Source organism: Brachyhypopomus gauderio, chromosome 12 (assembly GCF_052324685.1).
Source record: "Brachyhypopomus gauderio isolate BG-103 chromosome 12, BGAUD_0.2, whole genome shotgun sequence".
Classification (NCBI taxonomy): domain Eukaryota; kingdom Metazoa; phylum Chordata; class Actinopteri; order Gymnotiformes; family Hypopomidae; genus Brachyhypopomus; species Brachyhypopomus gauderio.
The window spans coordinates 6138381-6161097 of record NC_135222.1 but is presented as its reverse complement, the minus strand read 5'-3'; the positions used below and the strand labels follow the sequence as shown (position 1 = coordinate 6161097).

The following is a 22717-nucleotide window of genomic DNA, read 5'->3' as shown; positions in this document are numbered from 1 at the left end:
CAGTCCTCACCAAGATTCCTGGATTGTGTTGATTCCACTAATTTTACCTGGCACTAATTAGAAAATCCAGCAAGCTTGAGTAAAATCCTGGGAAGGAGTTTTACTTTCTGAACCTGGAATGTCCATCTCTGGTTTTTAGTTCTACGACTTGTCACTCATTCCCACTTATTATGATCATTTACGCGCAGCTACCACGGGGTGGCGCCATTACCTCTGCTTTGAGAGAATGATTGTAAGTGGCAGTGAGTGTCTGTATGACTCCAGTAACATATGCAACATATACTCTTCACTAAGCAAGAAAGAACGTGATAGACATTTAAAATATATTAGAAAGCACCACAAACCGAACTCAATTTGAGTGAACATCCTGAGTGAACATTTTTACCTATCTTTTAAATTTGAAAATAACATCTTTCTTTTCTTTTTTGGCATTCCAATGGATTTTTTCTTTTCTTTTTTCTTTTTTTTTATTCTTTATTCTTTTATTCTACATTATTTATGTTGTTCTATAGTTGTCATTAAGGCGTATTGTAAACTTTTCCGAATCTGCTAGCCTTTGCAGTGTACACCTTTCTATTATCAAACTTCCTTTTTATTACATAAAACACAATCACTGTCGCACTTAAACATTTTCGCACCAATACGTTAACTCACGTGCTGCCCGAGCTGCGTCACAAGAACGCAAATTACACGCGAGCACGGGCGCGTGGAGGAAGAAAAGCGCTCGCGCTCCGGCCGGAAAAAAAATCTAACGGGGACGACGAATATCCAATGGTTTGCAATGTAAATGTACACCTGCCTAAAGAGTATCGTCACATTCACACCTCTGTTCACCAAATTTCCCGAAACACACTGAGTATATAGTCAATTGTGCTCGGAGACGCGGGTAGCAGAAATGGACATAAAAGACGAAGGAGCGCAAATGGAGCCTCTTCTGCCGCCGGTAAGATCACGTTCATGTCTTGGGCAGCATTAGCTTGGTGTCATTTTTGTGTTTCCAAATACAATGATTGACCACACTGCAGTAATGTGTTGCTCAAAAAAAATATATTTACAGTATACCCAGAGTTAACACTATCTTCTGCACTAATGGTATAACGTACGGAAGCCATCAAAGACGCCACCTCGAACAAAAGACCATGTTTCAATTATTTATGTGTATTTTGCTATTGGCTGTTACGTCGTCTTCATTGCGGGTTTTGCCATATGCGGTGCACGTCTGAGAGTCACGCACCGCACGAGCCCGCTTCCCCATAGCCTGTAGTGGCGTTTATTGGAAAGGCACAGTGGGGTTGTATGTGCATCGCCTACATGAAACAAAGTATCTTCATTAATGGGATCCTATCAATTTGCTGTCTCGGCCGCCACGCGGTCACGGTCCCCGTTTTGAGTCGCATGGTCACTTAATCTTAGACAGCAGCCTCATTTTTTGTGAAACTCTTGTCATGTCAGTGACGTAAAAGGGAAAAAGTACCTGGCCTCTTGTGCTACAGAGCGTCTGTCTGAACAGAAGCTCACCACTTGCATGTCTGCTTCATTGTGCAAGATGGGAAAGACTCAGCTCGGTGAAAAAAACAAACCGTGTCCCCAAAGACTGAGATGCTGGTCACCAGGCCACACAACCACAGCAGGTCTGCCGTCAAAGCTTGACTCTTCAGCCCTGATGAGAAGCAGTGGCAAAGAGCAGCCATTTTATTCTAGGCACTGAGTGTGGATGGAGAGAGAGAAAGAGAGAGAGAGAGAGAGAGAGAGAGAGAGAGAGAGAGAGAGCGGCGGTCTGTCCACGGTGTCCAGTTCGTTGGAAGTGTCCCGGTCTTTTTGGATACCTCTGTGTAGTCTGCACCCTGAAGCAGGCACGTATTCGCCAGCAGAACACAGGCTTTCTGGGATTTGCAGGGCTGGCAGCCATGGCCCTGTCCCTCTTTGGGAGTGTGCTGACAGGTGCCACCTGTACGTTATATAGGAGACCTTCTCGTAAGAGAATGTTTAAGATTTTTGTAATAGAAATGCTGAGTTTTCAGTTCTATACTGAATTGATAAATTAGTGGATTTGAAATTAATTTAGCTACATGTCTAATCACTATTGGTTTGAGGACAATTGCATGGTGGTGTTTTTTATGTGTAGTTCTGAAAATACTGTGAGCTTTTCCAAAAACACTGAGTGAGAGACAAGTGTTCATAGTGCTCCTGATCCTGTAGAGGGAGTGATACTTTGGATGGAGAGAATCTGGATGGATGTTTACTGCATAAAAGACCGAATTCTGATTTCTGCAGTGACAGCGGAGACAAAGATGTTTCCAGAGGTCAGAATCTGACATTTACACATGTATCAATGTGTCCCACATATGTGATAGCTCCGTCCCAGTAAGCGTTGAGGACTTGGGGGGCAGGATGGGGGGAGTGGGGGGTGGGGTGGGGCACGATGCCCTTCTCCTGTAGTTCTGTCTGACCTTAGAAGCTCCACAATGATTGTTGCCTATTGCATCCCATGTGCAGCTGTGTTTGGCCGATCAGCACAGACTCATCTGCTGCCAGTGTTCTAAATGCCAGAGGGCTCTTCCTCACCATCGCAACTCAGTGTCTGTTCAGTGGCAAATCATGGCCTGAATGGTGGTGTGTGTGTGTGTGTGTGTGTGTGTCTACACTCATGTGTGCAGTTGCAGGAGATGAGAGAAGAATATGAGAGACTAATAAGCACAATATGAAGCATGTTGTTCCTCACTTTAAACTTTTATCAGTTTTGACTTCATATAGTTTGCTGACCAGGAGATTTAATATTTTGCCTGATATTTATTGCTGATGGTGCCAGGCTGTCTGGATTATAGCTGCACCACGCAGTCCAAGACATCCTGAAAGCACAGATTCTTGTTTCCTATATCATAAAGCTTCAAGCAGAAGTATTTCTGAAAACATCTATTAGCTGTCTGATGGCTGAACGGTCGAGGACAACCAAGCCAGAATATACTCGTGAGGTGTATGGACTCGTGAGGTGTATGACTTTTTGTCTGATTGTCTGTCTGATTGTCTTTCCTTTATGTCCTTCCACAGGTCCAGAGCCCTGTGAGCAGTGAAGGGGTGAGTTATACGCCTGGCTACATCTATGTCACTATGTCATCTATGTCACTCTCATTATGTCACATATAGCCTATGTCACATCTATGTCACTGTCATTATGTCACATATATGTCACATCTATGTCACAGTGTCATCTATGTCACAATGTCATCTATGTCACTGTCATTATGTCACATATATGTCACATCTATGTCACTATGTCATCTATGTCACTGTCAATTATGTCACATATATGTCACATGTTTGTCACTATGTCTAGGTCAAATCTGTCACGTCATCACTACATCACATTTATGTCACTATGTCACATCTATGCCATCTATGTCACTCTGTCATCTTTAACATCTGTCACTACTATATCACTATGTCATCTATATCACATCTATGTAATCCCTATGTCACATCTATGTCACTGTCATTATGTCACATATATGTCACATCTATGTCACTGTCATTATGTCACAATGTCATCTATGTCACTGTCATTATGTCACATATATATCACATCTATGTCACTATGTCATCTTTGTCACTGTCATTATGTCACATCTATGTCACTATGTCATCAATGTCACTATCAATTATGTCACATATATGTCACATCTTTGTCACTATGTCTAGGTCAAATCTGTCACGTCATCACTACATCACATTTATGTCACCATGTCACATCTATGTCACTCTGTCATCTTTAACATCTGTCACCACTATGTCATCTATGTCACATCTATGTAATCCCTATGTCACATCTATGTCACTATGCACATGGGGACAGTGGGCTCTTTTGATGGACTCCAACCGATCTGGGTCCTCTGTGTCATATGCATGCTCTGTGGCTGCTCTTCATTTGAACTGAAATGTCATTGCAAAGAGGTCAATGGTTTTGCCCGGACAGCGCTGGAGACTGATAATGTAAACTCTCCCCCTGCTGGAATCTTCCAACAGTGTCTGAGTGCTCCTAAGAACTGAATGTTCCCGACAGAGACAGCTAAAGGGGCCAGGTCTAATGGGGGTGGGGGTGGGGGGGCAATCAATTGAAAAGAAAAAGCCTATTTAAAATATTGCCCAGTTAAGGGAAGAGGAGGTCGTTCAGTTTCCTGAGTATTGTTTCTCTTTCGGAGAGAGGTGTAGGGGTGGGGTTGGGTATCTGGAGAGTTGGAGTGATGGGGAGGTTGTGATTTTGGTCAATGGTCGAGATGGACTGGGGCCAGTATGAACAGATGGACACACAGGGGGAGATGGGCAGCTCTTGTAGACTTGCTGATCTGAGATCTGTGGGGGAGGGTTTGCTCTTTTCTTTGTAAAATTTTCTGTCACAGTTTTGGCTTAATTCGATTTGCAAATAGTTCTTTGAAACTTGAATTTGAATTTATTTTTGTGGTCAATTTTAAAACTCTGGCTACTGTAAGTGTTGCCAAGTGCTTTTTAAAAAAGTGATTGTACTGTTTAGTGCTAGAGCATGCTAAAGAAACTCGTTATTTTTTCTTTTATTGTTGAGATGCATTGGTACTACTACATCACCCAGAATGCACCAGTCTTTGTGAAGAGGATGATAAAACATCACAAGGCTTTAGCTAGGACACAGAGGAGGGAGCTCACTGCTACACACACCACGCACACACCACGCACACACCATGCACACACCACACACACACCGCGCGCACCAGATATTCACACACACAGAACATAGGTGCCTGCCCTGCTGTGCGCACACTTTCAGACAGAGCGCGTGACAGCAGACGGCAAACCGTGTGATCTGTGATGCCGACACTCTAATCTCGCTCCCGATTGGCAGTCGGCTGGTTGTCAGAAACAGCCGGTGTGGTCAGGGCGTGCGGTCGAACGTCGTCTACCACACTGAAGGCTTGTAGACTGTGTGAGGCACAAGCCCGGCTAGGAGTGCAATAGACCAGCACCGGCTCTGCTTGGACTTCCAAGCCACGCGCCTGGCTTCCTCTCCCCAGGATCGAGCCCCAGTGGCTGGGAAACACAGCATGCAGGTACGAACAAGGCTCTGTGCGGTGGGCACGAGGACAGGTCCTTTTCCAACGGGTGTGTCATGTTGTAATAAGCCGGTGCTGTGGCACCGTATGGATTAGCCTGCATTGGTGACCTGTTCTGCATTAGCGAGCTGTGCTATTTAATTATGGGATGGTCACTAAGGAAGTCATCTGCTGTGAGAGTGTTAGGCTGAATAAACGGAGAGCTCTTTGTGACAACCAGGTAAGGAACAAAGAGATTTATTCCATCTGTCGTTCCTCTCCTGCCGTTTCCTTCCTTTCGCCGTTTCACTTGCTCTCCCTCCTACATCTCTCTGCGCTCTGTTGCTCCATTCTCCTCCCCTTCCACCTTCTCTTTCATCCCTCGCTTTGGGGTGAGAGAGGGAGGAGAGGTGAATGACAGAGCAGACGCTCGGTTCGGCTCGAGCTCTCAGATCGGGAGCAGGACAGAGCGCTTCCTGCTGAGTCCACATTATTGGTCTTCAGAGAGAATAAATGAAAGCAAATCACTGAGCAGCGTGTGGGTCTAGTGTGTGTGTGTGTGTGTAGAGAGGCAGAGAGAGAGGGAGAGTGAGAGAGAGAGAGGGAGAGTGAGCAGGATGGATACTGCAATGAGCTTCTGCATGTTCTTGAAGAATGTCAGGCTATGAGTCACATGTGATCGTAGGAGAAGTTCCTGATCAGGCACACGTCTGCCAGTGCATGTTTTTGCTCTAAAGGCACACGTGCCTGAGCTTTGTGTTGTAATGGCACACGTGCTGAGCTTTGTGTTGAAAAAGCACACGTGCCTGAGTTTTGTGTTATAAAGGCACACACGCCTGAGCGTTGTGTTTTAATGGCACACGTGTGGCTGTGCATGTTATGTGTTGTAAAAGCACATGTGCCTGAGCTTTGTTTTAAAGGCACACGTGTGGCTGTGCGTGCTTTGCGTTTTAATTGCGCTGATGATGGAACCTGCCTGTGCCGGTAAGCCTGAGCAGTCACCACAGTCATCAACGGTGCCACCTCTCTGGAAGGACACTGATGCTGATCCTGCCATTACCATGGTAACCATGACCATCTGTAGGGATCAGACCTACAGCTCTCTACCAATCACGTGTCCCAGAGCCCACCCCCCTCTATCACTGATAATCCCCCTACATTTCTCTTGGCTGAGGCTTTTGCATGCTCACGTGGTCCAGAAGCAAAGCACACACACACACACACACACACACACACACACACACACACACACACACACACACACACACACACACACACACCACAGACACACACACAGGAAGCTCCTGTATGTAAGGAGAATATAGCATGAGGACAGTGACCTTGATCAGCCTTGCATTCTGTGAGGTGTTCAGGTAAATGTGTCTGTGAAGGGTCATTATGATCTTTTACTCTTTTAGGGTAATGAGCTCTCTGCTGTGTGTTCGCTTGCTTCAGTCTGTATAGCTGTGTGACAAACCTACTGAGGATTGTGTAGAAAACTGGGTCAAAGGCATGTGTGTCCTGGAAAGCTGGAGAATACCCATAGACTGAGAGAGAGTGCGAGAAAGAGATAGATAGAGAGAAAGAGAAAGAGAGCGCGAGAGAGAGAGAGAGAGAGAGAGAGAGAGAGATATGATCCAGAAGACTTGTTTCAGAGTGGTGCTGTGTGAAAGGGCAATATGTGTGTGTGTTGTGTTGTGTTGTGTTGTGGGGTGTGTGTGTGTGTGTGTGTGTGTTGGTATGTTGGTGTGTGTGTGTTTGTGTGTGTGTCTGTGTGTGTGTGTGTGTGTGTGTGTGTGTTGGTATGTTGGTGTGTGTGTGTGTGTTGGTATGTTGGTGTGTGTGTGTTTGTGTGTGTGTGTGTGTGTGTGTGTGTGTGTGTGTGTGTGTGTGTGTGTGTGTGAATAACTGAGAACAACAGTACAACTCTTAGGGTACGCTTGCACCCACATTATCATGGAGACTGCTTCTCTTCTGTGTTTTTGGTTTCACGATGACTTATTTTTCAGTGGTTGGCTGTCCACTGCTGTCACATATCCCCGGTTGCACTCAGTTTCTTGTGATGAGGTCATAGCCTTGCGTAAATATCTGGGCGGATGCTGCTTCTTTGCGATTGGCTGATTGCTGTTGCCGTTACTAAGCCTCTGTAACGAGTGCTGACGGAGCCCTGAATGTGAGTCTGTTCAGCACCCGTTTCAATCAGCAGCATGATCCAGACAGGTTATGGTCCAGACAGGTGACGGTCCAGACAGGTGATGGTCAGGACAGGTGACGGCCCTGACAGCGTCTGTGTGAGTCCGCACACACCCACAGGGCTGGGATGGCCATGAATGAAGAGTGGGACAGTAGTGTTTGAGCCTCTTTAGCTGCACTAGGTGCTATGAATTATGATGAGATCTCAGTAATGATGCGGCTTCTCAGCCATGTGATGGCAAAGCTGAACTTAGATGAAATGCACCCCAGATGTCTGTGCTTGTCTAATTAAATGTTCATTAAAAATTAATAACTCTCTCTGTAACCTTGTTATTTATCTAGATCCCATCCTCCCTCCAAGATGAAAGAATTAGCCGAGGTCTCCTCAGACACGCAGAGAATTGTGAAAGAATGTGTGGCTCACTGGAAGAGTGCAGCTTTCTCAGAGCAACCTCCACCACGATGAATGCTGTGCTGTAACTCTTGCTAGGGAATGTGGAATGGGTGGAGAGATGAATGGAGGGATGGACGGAAGAAGGACAGGAGGAGGGCCTTTGTCATTTTGCCTTCGGAGAACCCCCATCCCCTCCTGCTCACCCCTTCAGGGTCACTCCATACGTATGATCAGCCAGAACACATCCCCCACCACGCCCGTGTACGAGGGACACACAGCTTCCCTCTCAAGGCCACCTGCATTTAGATACAGCACACCGTGTCTACACAGCGCAGTTCAGTACAACACACACTACACTAATCTTCTTTGCTTTAGTGATGTGTCCCTCTGCTCCCTGTTTCAGCTTCCGAGGTCTTATAATAAAAGATACTGGAAGTTCTGAGACCCGATCTGTAGCACGGATTGGCTGTCCTGTCTTTTAATACTGTCACGCAGTCCACACATTTCTCATTATGTTTAAGCCCAGTTGTTTATTGTGTAATGCATTCCGATCAAATAGCATATCTGTCTTAATATTCACTGCATGAATATGAATTCAACAAACGTGTTGTTTCATTGCTGAAAGAAGGGGACGTTAAGCACCTCAGGCATGTTAGAAACGTTTTTAGCAATATTGTGTAAATGCAATCGTTTCCATCTTTATGATCAGACATTGGTAAGTAGACCTACAGTACGTGACCATTTTATTACGAGCCATTTTTCAGAGCATCTAATCGTTGAAACCCTGTCTATGTCACAGTCTCACAGACCAGCCCTGTTTCATGTGCAGTCAATGCAGCATGGAGTGAAGTATTGTGCTTTCCGATGACGTCCTGATTTTCTTCTACTTTCTTATATATTGCTTTTCTGCCCGCTCAGTCAATCCTGGATCCGCTGGTCTGTTTCTGTCAGCACACTTCCTCCAAACAGAATGACTCTGGCTTAATCAGAGCTGATTAAATATGGAGATCCGAACTCTCTTACCAATGGGCAGCTAAAATTTATTACAACAGAAACAGATTAAATAGTAATTTAAGCCACAAGTGTAATGTTGCGAGGCTTGCAGGATGCAGAGACAAGTTGCATTCAAACATGTAGGTTTATTTATACGCATAAAGGGTACTAAAGTAGCAGACACAACACTCACGATGAGGACTCACAAAGACGAGCCCGGGACAAGACTACCACACAATATATACTATATAACAACATATAACAAGCACCGTGTGTAGCACATTAGACTAACGAGACAGGTGAACACATCCACACACAACCACACCCACTGGAAGTACATATATAGACGCAGACTATGTATACACACGCCTGAAGGGCTGTAATGTGACAAGATATGTATATATAAAGTGTGTGTGTGTGTGTGTGTGTGTGTGTGTGTGTGTGTGTGTGTGCTTCTGTGTCAGAAAAAAGAGGCGGGTCATTATCCACATGCATATTTAATGGTAAAATGTCAAAGAAATGCGAAGCAGTTACTGCTGATGCATGTACTAGACTTATGTGTCTACTGAACTGTTCTTTCTGTAAGGATAATCACACAAGTGCAAAGCAACATTTCAGGTGTGGACAGTCAGTAAAATGTCCCCTTATTGGTTACTGCCTTTTGCCTAGCCAGTCAAATGGTGAGTTCTTTAATGAGCTGCTCCCCATACATATGATACATTTAGTCAATGTACATCCAGTATGGAAAAATCCTTTAACAAGAAAACTATTCTTATAATTCCCTACCCTTCTGCATACAGCACACAGTAACGACTCTGAATGTATGAGGATAATGTGAGGATGATGGATATTTAGATGTGTGTGTAGGTGTGTGCATGTGTGTGCATACATGTGTATGTGTGCAGTGCTGGTATGTGGGCAATACAGTTTGCTCATATGAGACAGCCTTGATCATAATTCAACCCAACAGCATTCTGGTCACGTGATGCCCGGCAGTGCATGCTGGGTAGGACAAGTAGGTGAGGACGACAGAGCAGATGAATTGAAAGAAGAAGAGGAGAGATGGGGTGATGGGAAAGCAGAGAGAACTGGGTGAGGCAGGAGACAGAGGATGAGCAGCAGAGTGAGACAGAGAAGGGTGATAAAGAGTGAGACAGAAGGGTGTTCAGGAAGAAATTGTAGGGGGAAAATGGTTAGGCAGGTGAGTGAATGTGATGTGAGTGTGTTTGTGAGTGACTCAGAGAGGTGAGGTCACTCATCAGCTACAGGCAGGAAGCTGCTTATTAACAGAGCGGCTGGTGTGCAGCTCGTCTCCTAGACTTTCATTAAGTAAGGGACTGTGTTGGGGAGCATTTGATTTGGTACTGTGATTAGTGTATTTGCACATTGATTATGAACAGGTGCTACCATCAATATTCATGCCAGAACAAAACACTCTTTTATCTCCCTACTGTGTGGTTTATGCACTACAGCAGGTGTCAGGCACAGCGCAGCAAACAGTGGAGCTCAGTATACCCTTCAACTCTCCTCTGTGAGCTATAAGAGATTACGTCTCAGTTTGATGATGTCACAGACAGACTGGCAAGAATTTCCCAGGGGTCTTGGGGGGTTGCGTTTCCATGGCAATATAAGACTTTCATTTATGGCACAGACATGAATGTACAAGCCACTGCCACTTCAACTACACACCACACACACACACACACACACACACACACACCACACACCACACACACACACACACACACACACACACACACACACACACAAGAAACGTAACTGTTAACACTTAACACTATGTCTGGGAGTGCTTCTCACTGTTACCTGAAGCCAGTTCCAGCTAGAGGTTCATGAGCATGGGCCAAAAATGGTGCAGAGATCTGATTCTAGTGACAGTCTGGGTTCCGTCTGGGTTCCATCTGGGTTCTGTCTGAGTTCCAAGCTTTTTTACAACAAACATGTAGACTACAGATATGCACAAGAACCTCATGGAACATTTGCATCAAGTTTGTTAAGAAACAAAAGTGTACATCTTCCCAAACACCTTTTTAATGACAAATGCATTGTGGAAATGACACTTTGGTGGTGTTACTCTTGGTACTCTAGTCCTGATCTAGATCTGTGATATATGAGGCTTTAGGCCTGATCTAGATCTGTGATAAGTGAGGCCTTAGTCTTGATCTACATCTGTGATATCATCAGTTGTGGAAGTGAACAAGTAGTTAATGAATAATTAAGCCAAACAGATGGAGAAGTACTTAACAAGTAGTTAAGACAAACAGGTGGAGGTGTTCATGTTAACCCCTACTCTGATCTGTGTGCCTTGATCATTGGAAGCTCAGCCTGTTTCTTAATAGCTTTTCTAAATGTCATGTTTATTTTTGGATAAGGTGATTTTCTGTGTACTGTTCTTGGCTTGGGCCTTCAGTGATTCTCCAAAGGTCGAGACTGACGGCGACAGTGTGGCCAGCATCCTGCCTGCCTCTCTCAGTCTTCTGTGCTAATCTTTATTCAAGCACATGTAGCCCTTGAGTACACGCACATCATTATCCTGATTGTTTACCTACACTCAGTAACACTTACACACCAGTACTGCATTAATATGCTCCTTTTCTTGCAAGGATCACAACAATGTCGTCAGTGCTCTACTAATAGATTGCCATGGCTCTCTGTCATTGCCACGGCAACTGTCTAGTAAGGTTAGCCTTATGGTTGGTACTTGTGTATTCTCAGGTCCTGGAGGAGGACACCTGCTAATACCTTCTTTACTCATCTGTCCAGAAAGAGACAACAGAACCTAAAGTAGTTTGTTAGGGCCAATGTTGCATTGTACTTACTCTGTGTGTGCTTGTGTGTTTGCATGTGTGGTATTGATACTGGGCTACATGTAGGACTGAAGGGTGAATATAGTGCATATAAGAATGTGTGGATGAAATATCAGCAGGAACAGTGTGAGTTCTTGACCATGAAAACACTTAATTAGCACTCTTGTCACTCGTTTATATTCCCACGAAGATGATTTCTGTTGTGGAAGGAAAAAATTTTATATATTAAAATAAAATGAACAATTTTTAAAACCTGAATAATATAATGCAATCGATTTTATTGTTTATTTCCCCAGTTATTAATTTATTTGAAGGTTCCATTACTTATTTCATTATTGATTTTATGCCTAGGCTTAAATAAGCAATAAAATCATCCATCATTCAATAAACCCAAATATTTGTTTGATTCGCCAATCTGAACAGATTGCTTGCTTTTGCCTGTGAGCCTGTGTGTGGTTCTGTTATCCTTAGTTAACCAGCACTCCATCAAGGTATTTTTACTAAACAAGTGCTTCTAATGATATGAGTGGGGAGGGTAATTGTGGTGCAGTGAGGGTTGATATTGTTTTGAAGCCCATTTGCGTGTTAAACATGTGCTGTAGTATAATAGCCTGTGTGATGTTCCTGACTGCAGCCACTTTGTCTGTGGTCCTGTGGGTGGAAAAATCAAGGCAGTCATTTCTAAGTGTTTGAGAACTTCTTATTCCAAAGAGTTTCTGTGCAGAACAAAGTACTCTGTGCTGGCATTTCTCTGCTGGAGAAATGTGTATAACACTGTTGTATAAGAACAATCAGATGTGTAATGATTACTGATCTTAAGGCTCAGGCCAAAAGAGGCTTTCAGAGTGTTTACTGTAATCTCAGCTCAGCTCTCCAAAAATCAGGGAAGCTCTCTGTGATAAATGTGGACTAGGCTTAATGGTATCGATCAGTACATGATCAGTACTGCTGGATGAACTGGTGTTTATGTTCACTTAAGTGGAGTGTGTGTGTATGTATGTGTGTATAAGTGTGTGTGTTTGTGCGTGTGTGTGTGTACTGTAAGTGTCCTCTCTGATCAGTGTTTATGTTTAAGTGTGTGTACGTACGTGTGTGTGCATGCACTTTTGCTATTGCAAAACAGTTTTCATCTTATTTCTAGATCCCTCAGGAAGGCATGTTTCAGAAGTCCTGAATTGTCACAAAAACAAGTATGTGTGTGTATGTGTAAATGTCCTCTGATCTCTGATCAGTGTTAATGTCCTGCTGCAGAGGTCTGATGAGGAGGCAGTGTTGGACAGAGGTGGCACTCGCTCCATGCTCAACACTAACTTTGAGAAGGAGGAGTTGGAAGGTAAGAACATTTCACTGTAATCACTGAAGTGGCTGTTGTTGAGTGCACAACAAAATGAACATATTCATGGTCGCTCTCCCAACACGTTTAAACGGCACAATAATAGAGCGATAGCCGCTCTCCCAACACGTTTAAACGGCACAATAATAGAGCGATAGCCGCTCTCCCAACACGTTTAAACGGCACAATAATAGAGCGATAGCCGCTCTCCCAACACGTTTAAACGGCACAATAATAGAGCGATAGCCGCTCTCCCAACACGTTTAAACGGCACAATAATAGAGCGATAGTCGCTCTCCCAACACGTTTAAACGGCACAATAATAGAGCGATAGCCGCTCTCCCAACACGTTTAAACGGCACAATAATAGAGCGATAGCCGCTCTCCCAACACGTTTAAACGGCACAATAATAGAGCGATAGCTGCTCTCCCAACACGTTTAAACGGCACAATAATAGAGCGATAGCCGCTCTCCCAACACGCTTAAATGGCACAATAATAGAGCGATAGCTTATACTCATTCCCATTGAATTCATCTGATGTCCCGGTTCGCTGCTATTGCCTGCTATACAAAGAGTGTGGTGTGAGGGTCAGTATGTAAAATGATTGGTGGTTAGCCTGTCCACTAGCATGCTCTCTGTGGTGATGGAGACAGGCACTGTCCCTACTGTGCCTGAGGAAGGAGCTACTGACAGAGACAGAACAAGCTTTTATTGACATGGATATACATCCCTCACATTTCTATCAATAATGGCTTTGAGCGCTTGATCTGGTTAGTAAGTCAAACTAGTGTTATGTTCTTTCTGTGGGATGTTACATTATTTTGTTATAAGCGTGTATAAAGTGTCACACTCTGTGGTATTGTTTTATAGGCCATCGTACCCTGTACATTGGCGTGCATGTTCCGCTAGGTCGGAGGTCACACAGACGACACCGTCACCATGGACACCGCCACAGGAAGAGGTCACGGGAGAGAGACTCAGGAACTGAGGATGGCAGAGAATCTCCCTCTTATAGTAAGTTGTGTGTGTGTGTGTGTGTGTGTGTGTGTGTGTGTGTGTGTGTGTGTGTGTGTGTGTGTGTGTGTGTGTGTGTGTGTGTGAAGAAGTCAGAGTGCCTCCTTCTTCCTTCCTGGCCTTCCTCACATGGTCTGTTCTGTCCTGGGACTCGGTCCCCTATAGTTGACACGCCATCCCAGAGGGTGCAGTTCCTGTTGGGCATGGAAGATGAGGATGAGGAGCATATCCCTCATGCCCTCTTCACCGAGCTGGATGAGATCTGTCTCCGAGAGGGAGAAGACGCCGAGTGGAAAGAGACTGCTAGGTATGACAGCACACAGATGCACACACATGTACAGAAACACATACACACACCCCACAGAAATCCTGTTGGTGACTTTGAATATATCGATGTGTAGTTCTTTGAAGCACTGACATCAATGCTTCCACTGAAACACACTGCTGATCAGTGTACAGTAAAACCCAAGATACACATGAGACTGCCCAGCCCTGAAGTGCAGACTGTTTCTGAAATAAGCCTGGCTGTTCAGTCTGGCACACCAAACACTGCATTTGGAATCAGAACACATTTTATAAAGCAGCTACATTACACCATCTGCTCTGTAGAGAGCCATTGTACACACAAACACACACACACACACACACACACACACACACACACACACACACACACACACACACACACACACACACACACACACACAACACACACACACACACACACACACACACACACACACACACACACACATGCGCACACATACACATGCACGCATATGCACACACACACACACACACACACACACACACATTACAGCTTTAAAAGTGTCTGTATACTGTAAAAATGTTCGTTTGAGTCACATTTTATATATAGTTCATTTTAGGTGCACGAGTATTTGTAATATAGTAACCTGACCCTAATGACTATATGCACAAGAACATGTTGCATCCTGTGATGAGAGGTAATATTAATTTATATTGCAAGTTATTTTACTGTAAAAGTGATCCAGTTCTTCCAGTCCATTGTCCGTTGTCTGTGGAAAGTGTGGTTATTGACCTGAGCAACGGTCGATGTGGGGTGTGAGTTTGTCTTGGATTAACCCATAGTGTACTATTAAAGAACAGGCTTAAAGACCTTCCTGCTTGGCGGTCGTTAGTCTGATCATTTACAGGGGGGTTTCCTTCAGGCAGACAACTATGTAGGTTGTATGCATTATGTATTAAATAGGCCAGAATGTGAAACTGTATTTTCATACACACGCAATAAACACGTTCACATCCTTTGCATGTTTAAAAAAGCTCAAGCGCCTGGTGCGTGTAAATAAAAGGCTTTTCATTAGGCCAATCACATTAAGCCCAATCTAGACATGGGTTAATGTGTTCTGCTCTTTATAAGCCCAATCTAGACATGGGTTATTGTGTTATGCTCTTTATAAGCCCTTTACTTGTATTGTCGTTATTGTGCTTTTTGACTGGTGTTTGCTTCCTCCTTTTGTCTTGCGTGTTCTATACCCATAGCATTGAATTTAGTAATAGTAATATAATATTTGGGACAGGAGAAATTAAATGAAATAAAAAAATTCCTACCTGGGTGTATGTCTAGGCACTGACTCTGATCCTTGCCTTCTCTCTCTCTCTCTCTCGCTCTCTCTCTCTCTCTCTCTCTCTCTCTCTCTCTCTCTCTCTCTCTCCCTCGTGTGTGCTGTATGTGCAGGTGGCTGAAGTTTGAGGAGGATGTGGAGGATGGAGGGGAGAGGTGGAGTAAGCCCTACGTGGCTACGCTGTCTCTGCACAGCCTGTTTGAGCTGCGTAGCTGCATCCTGAATGGCATCGTCATGCTGGACATGAGGGCAACCTCGCTGGAGGAGATCGCAGGTGCCGTATCGCACCATGGCCGTGACCCACACCACACACACATGACAGGCACCGCACACATGACCCACACCACACACGTGACCTGCACCGTGCATGTGACCCTCACCACACACGTGAACCGAACTGCGCACGTGACCCGCACCTCACATGTGACCCGCACCGCTAACGTGACCCGCACCACGCACGTGACCCGGCACACACACGTGACCCGCAACGTGCACGTGACCCACACCACATACATGATGCAAACCATGCACGTGACCCACACCACACACGTGAACCGCACGGCACACGTGACCCGCACCGCGCACGTGACCCGCACCGCGCACGTGACCCACACCGCACACGTGACCCACACCGCACACGTGACCCACACCGCGCACGTGACCCACACCACACACATGACTCGAACCGCGCCCGCGTTCCACCCAGACTCCAGCCACAGCACCACCTGCTCTTCATTCCTCCTCTCTTCCCATTGTACAGACATGGTTCTCGACCAGCACGAGACGTCGGTCGCCATGGGAGACGAGGTGCGCAGGAAGATCCGCACGGCTCTTCTGAAGCAGCACCACCACCAGAACCAGAAGAAGCTGGCCAACCGCATACCCATCGTGCGCTCCTTCGCCGACATCGGCAAGAAGCAGTCCGAGCCACATTCCATGGACAAGAACGGTATCGGCACGCCTCTCACACCCAGCCTGCCCTAGTGTATCACGTGTGGTGTGTGTGCATGTGAAGTGCTCATTCTGTGCCCATGATGGGAAGCATGTTGACGTGTGCATTTGTACTTGAGTGACATATGACATACTTGATCTTGCACCCTGCCATCCGGTGTCTGCCTTCTCTCTTGTCTCTCTGTGTGTGTGAGTGTGTGTGTGTTTGTGTGTGTGTGTGTGTGTGCATGTCTCCCTTTCAGCTGTGACACACCCTCATTTCAGCCCCAAGTTCTCATCCTGGTCCTCTTTGAAGGCAGGGTGCACGAGAGAGACACATGCGGCCTCATACAGAGCTTGGCCTCTCTGCCTCATGGAGTGTGTGTCTCCTCCCTGCAAACACCCTCAGCCCACCCCTCCCTTTGCTCCACCCCTCCCTTTGCTCCACCCCTCTCTTTGCTCCACCCCTCTCTTTGCTCCACCCCTCCCTCTGCTCCTCTGCTCCACCCCCTCCCTTTTCCCTGCCGACAGACACTTCTTGCCCCTCAGTAAACGACTCATCCCCCCCCCCACTTCGGTACTGGCTACCACCCCATCTCCACCTTGGACCCAGAGGAAAAGCCCCTACCAGGCAACTGTGCTACAGACTAACATCTAACTAAAACCTAGCGTTACACTGGGACTCTGACTCCTGAGTGTAAGTAGCTTTGAATCTGGGAGGGAGCTGTCCAGCAGCCAGTACTGAATCCAGAATATTGTTCATGGAGTTGATGGTAAACACAATGCAAATATAGCTGGGAGTTTTTATTTCATTTTTATCTGAATCATATTTTTGACGTTGTTACAGAATAATTAATTTAGAGGTACTAACGTTTAGAGTTATTATGGAGTTACTAACAACCAAAGGCTAGAGCATCACAAATGATTTTTAAACCTAGTTTGTCACTAATATTATTGATATGACATTTCAGGAAAACCCACTTTCACAACCACAGTAACATCAATAACCTCAATCACTCCCTTGAGCATTGCAGTTATTGTTTAAACTCCAGGCAATGGCTTGGTTATTTATGTGATTTGATTCAGTGGTTAGTGTTAAGGCCTGATCACATTTGTCTTAATACTGAGTTTTTGCAGTGGCCTTTGCTGTTCTCAGGTCAGACGGTGTCTCCTCAGTCACAGCCCTCCTGCACAGAGGGCAGAAGCGACGGCAGTCGTGAGAACAGCACAGTGGACTTCAGCAAGGTAAATAACCTCCTGATACACATGCTAAACACTCTAAACCCGATGCTAGGAATGTGTAAAATCACTGGTGGAGAAATTCTGGTAATAAACCAGAAATACAGATATAACTCCACCTTTGTTGAAATCTGCAGATAGATCTCCATTTCATGAAGAAGATCCCACCAGGAGCAGAGGCCTCCAACATCCTGGTTGGAGAGCTGGAGTTCCTGGAGAAGCCCGTGGTGGCGTTTGTGCGCCTCTCCCCCGCTGTGCTTCTCAATGGCCTTGCTGAGGTTCCCATCACCACCAGGTGAGCGCCAAGGCCATACACCGCTTATTTACAACACCCCATTTAAACACATGTGATTAGAGAATAACTATTGGGCTAAGGACAATTCACCTTAGTGCCTATGGGGGCATTGGTGGAGGTGGGTGGGTCCGACCGGACCGACCGACCTGTGGGGTTTAAAAAGGTGCACAACATTATTAAGGACAGGCGCTAGTAATGCGGTGACTGGGACCGAGGGAGTGGTCTGATGCTCGGGGACGTGTGCTGTGAGGTAGTGCGAGCTGTGACACGCGCCATCTGGCTGCGACCCGGCCTCCCCACCGTGACAATCGCATTTTGTGGATGGCAGAGATCCAAATTCTGTAACAGTACCCTTTGTTACCTTTGCTGTCTTCTTATAGAACCATCCTTTATTAAACTAATAACCAGTATAGCCAGTTAACACCACTTGGCCCATCTGGGTGTCTGGTATATAGGTTCTAGTCAACTGTCCATGTCCCTATCCTGCTTCAAACGATCCACAATTATTCAGGTTCTAAAGAAACCCTCCCATCATGGGGCTGAATGACTACAGGCCTGTGGCTCTGACGTATGTGATCATGAAGTCCATTAAACGAAGTCCTGAAGAACATCGCAGGACACCTGCTGGATCTCCCGGACCAGTCATTGGGCAAACAAGTGAATGATACATCATGGGACTGCACTAAATCCTGTAGCACCTTGACTGGCAAGAAGCCTAAGCAAGACATTCAACACCATTTACATTTAGCAGACATCGGCCCAGAAATCCTCCAATCCAATCTCTCCCAGCTTACTGTGTCTTCTGTTAGTGGACCAACAGCTTCCCGACATGCAGGAAACATCTTGGGGAAGACATTTTTGGTAGAGGGACAATCAACTAGTGCATCCCCTATGTATATTTTGTATTGTCTGTATATTGTCCATATTGTTTGAGAATCACCAACGGTTTGAACAAAGTTCCTTGTGTGGAACCAAGATCCTTGTGGGCCCCAGGGACGTGTCCTGTCATTACTTCTCTTCTCACTCTACACCAACAACTGGAGCTGGACGTGGCTAAGACTGGAGAGATGATGGACTTTAGGAGACCCCTCAGCACTATTCCCCCCTCTATATATTAAATTGAGGAGACCAAGATTCAGTGAACTACCACCTCCCAGGACCTGATCTCTCTTTCAGTAATCTTCATTCATTGTAGGCTTCAGTGTTCTTGTTCCCAGTGCAAACATTCTGAAGTCAACAAATCCATCCTCAAAAAGGCCCAGCAGATGATGTATTTTCTATGGTAACTGGGGAAGTATGGTTTACCCCAGGAGATGCTGGGTTTACCCCAGGAGATGCTGGGTTTACCCCAGGAGATGCTGATTCTGTTCTACACTGCAGTCATCAGATCCATCCCTGTGCCCATCCAACACATGGAACTCATTCACTAAAATTCATTACAGATTCCCTGGATACGCACCCTGGATACACACACTGGATACACACCCTGGATACAACCTTTTCCAAGAGAACCCTGTATATTATATCAGAAGTACCAGCCGGGATCTGTTTCTTTTCTTGTGCCATCGCCCTCATAAATAGCTGAACAGTATCATCAGCTATGCCAGAGCTACTCTTATTTCTTCACAGTTATTATATGCTGCTTCACATCTACAAATACTGCATTATACTTCTAATACTAATCACGATGTAGTCATTATTGTTGTTAGCATTATCACACACATGCACTTTATGTATATTGGTTGCATATAATCTGTAAATTGCTTGAATATTTTGTATTGTCTGTCCATAATGTTTGAGAGTCACAAAACTGAAAACGGGTTCCTTGTGTGTGTTACTATAATTGGCCAGTAAATTTCAATTCTGATGCGCTTTTCCTCCAGGTTTCTGTTTATACTAATGGGCCCGATGGGGAAAGGACCACAGTACCACGAGATCGGTCGTTCCATCGCCACGCTAATGACGGATGAGGTCAGTCAGGCTGCTGTGTGTTGTCTCTCTGTGCTGTGTCCTGTTCACCTCAGCCATGTGTTTCCCTGCTGCCCTACAGGTGTTCCACGATGTTGCCTACAAGGCAAAGGACCGCAGTGACCTGGTGGCCGGCATCGATGAATTTTTGGATCAGGTGACAGTGCTGCCACCAGGAGAATGGGACCCCACCATCAGAATAGAGCCGCCCAAGAACGTGCCCTCTCAGGTGAGCCCCGCAGGACGTCAGACACCTGCGATAATGTAGATCTGACACAATGCCCATGTCAGGGCTGCTTTGATGAGCAGAAGAGGATGGAAGTACACTCATGGCATGTTGAAACAACCCGTGAAAGAGTTTTGGTTGTGATGTCTCACCTTATCCGAGCATGATGTTGTTGTCAGCAGTTTCTAAACACTGAACAGACATCAGTACAAGTCAAAGTGCAGCCAATATCAAAGCATTAACGAGAAGAGTATATTTAAAGGCACAAATGGCTTCTTTATCTAAAAACATGTCTGAATATAGACACTATTACTGTAATTACGGGCAACACGGTGGCTTGGTGGTTAGCACGTTTACCTCTCAGCACTGGGATCTTGGGTTCAAGTCCCTATCTGAGTGGAGTTTCCATGTTCTCCCTGTGTTTGCATGGGTTTCCTCCGGGATCTCCGGTTTCCTCCCACAGTCCAAAAACATGGAGGTTAGGTAAATTGGCAGTCCCTGACAAATTCTCCCTGAGTGTGTGTCTGTGTCTCTCTGTTCAATAAAAAGTAGTGTCTGAGTGTGTGTGTGTGTGTGTGTGTGTGTGTGTGTGTGTGTGTGTGTGTGTGTGTGTGTGTGTGTGTGTGTGCTTGTATGCCCAGTGGTGGATGGTGCTCTGCCACTAGGGTCTGTCCTCTCTCCCCTTCCTGCACCCCATTCAGTCCCCCAGGGGGCTGTGGATCCTGGTAGAGAGTACGCTGTGTGCAATTGGCTGCCGCTTCTCGCCAGTGTGTGTGTGATTGGTTGTCTGTGACTTGTACCTGTGTTAAATTGTAAAACGCCTTGGGTATTCTGAAAGGCGCTATATAAATCGAACATTCATTCATTCATTCATTCATAGTAATTGCAGCATAACAGTAATTACTGTAACTGAAGTGTAGGACTGTATTAGTAGCTAAATGATTCCTGGGGTTAATGCAGATGTTGTGATGTTGTGATGATCTAGGAGAAGAGGAAAGTTCCTCCCTTACCCAACGGAGTTACTGACCTTGGAGAAGCAGAAGAGCATGGAGGCCACAGTGGACCTGAATTGCAGCGCACAGGAAGGTGTGTGTGTGTGTGTGTGCGTGAGTGTGTGTGTGCATGCCTGCCTTGTTTAGGAAAATGAGTCCCCATCTGACAGCTCCTCGCTTTCTGTAGCACTCTGTTGTCATGCTTCGTTTGCTTACACCTCTCTGGTTCTGAGTCTGCTCCGCCCACTGCAGGAGGCCACTCCCCCTCACCTATGCAGCTGTATTCTGAAAAACAAGCAAATACTTCTGTAAATCTTCTTTAATCCGTTGACCTGACTCTCTTTCGTTAATCTTCATTCATTGTAGGCTTCAGTGTTCTTGGTCCCAGTGCAAATATTCTTTTATTTCTGGATGCAATCCTGTGTGAATCCACTAGGGGAGACTATAGCAATTCCTGTTAATATGAGGTGTGTGTGTGAGGGGCTGGGGGTGGGTACTGAAGTCTTTAGTGCTTTAGTCACTGAAACAGGAAGTGCTGAAGTCTTTAGTCACTGGGACAGGAAGTGTTGAAGTCTTTGGTCAATGGGACAGGAAGTCTCTGTGTTGTGTTTGGCAGGTTATTTGGAGGTTTATTCCTGGACATAAAGCGCAAAGCTCCCCACTACCTGTCTGACTACACGGACGCCATCAGCCTGCAGTGTCTGGCCTCCTTCCTCTTCCTCTACTGCGCCTGCATGTCTCCCGTCATCACTTTCGGAGGCCTTCTGGGAGAGGCCACAGAGGGGCGCATAGTACGAGCCACACACACATAATACACACACACACACACACGCGCGCGCACACACAAATACACACACACACACACACGTGCGCACTCACATATAAAATACACACACACTCGCGCACTCACACATAATACACACACACACATGCACTCACACATAATACACACACACACACACACACACACACACACACACACACACACACACACACACACACACACACACATGCGCGCGCACACACAAATACACACACACACACACACACGTGCGCACTCACATATAAAATACACACACACTCGCGCACTCACACATAATACACACACACACACACACATGCACTCACACATAATACACACACACACACACACATGCGTGCACTCACATAATACACTCACACACTCACATCTAATACACACACACATGCACGCACTCACTCATAATACACACACATGCGCACTCACAAAATACACACACACGCATGCACTCACACATAATACACACACGCACTAACACATAATACACACACACGTGCACTCACACATAATACACACACTCACACATAGTACACACACTCACACATAATACACACACACACAGGCACTCACACATAATACACACACACGTGCACTCACACATAATACACACACACACACACACACACACACACACACACACACACACACACACACACACACACATAGTACACACACTCACACATAATACACACACACACAGGCACTCACACATAATACACACACACGCGCACACTCACACATAATACACACACACACGCACTCACACATAATACACACACAAACACGCACTCACACATAATACACACACAAACACGCACACATAATACACACA

The 22717-nt window shown here is 45.6% G+C and overlaps 1 protein-coding gene across 4 annotated transcripts in view; it reads left to right on the top strand.

Moving 5' to 3' along the window:
* Window positions 1-695: 695 nt before the first annotated feature.
* The window catches only part of slc4a10a (solute carrier family 4 member 10a), a 35187-nt gene continuing 13165 nt past the window's right edge, over window positions 696-22717 (top strand). For 3 of the 4 annotated variants that reach the window (XM_077024629.1, XM_077024626.1, XM_077024627.1), the window contains exons 1-13: window positions 696-943; window positions 3049-3075; window positions 12714-12795; window positions 13668-13811; window positions 13977-14118; window positions 15529-15689; window positions 16176-16364; window positions 17502-17590; window positions 17722-17879; window positions 19763-19850; window positions 19930-20076; window positions 21059-21159; window positions 21682-21856. In XM_077024629.1, coding sequence (XP_076880744.1) covers window positions 896-943; window positions 3049-3075; window positions 12714-12795; window positions 13668-13811; window positions 13977-14118; window positions 15529-15689; window positions 16176-16364; window positions 17502-17590; window positions 17722-17879; window positions 19763-19850; window positions 19930-20076; window positions 21059-21159; window positions 21682-21856 — 1551 coding nt within the window. In that variant the 5' untranslated portion in view covers window positions 696-895. Of the gene's footprint in view, window positions 944-3048; window positions 3076-4685; window positions 5076-12713; window positions 12796-13667; window positions 13812-13976; window positions 14119-15528; window positions 15690-16175; window positions 16365-17501; window positions 17591-17721; window positions 17880-19762; window positions 19851-19929; window positions 20077-21058; window positions 21160-21681; window positions 21857-22717 lie in introns of those variants that run through there. The other variant, XM_077024628.1, reaches the window with a different exon arrangement.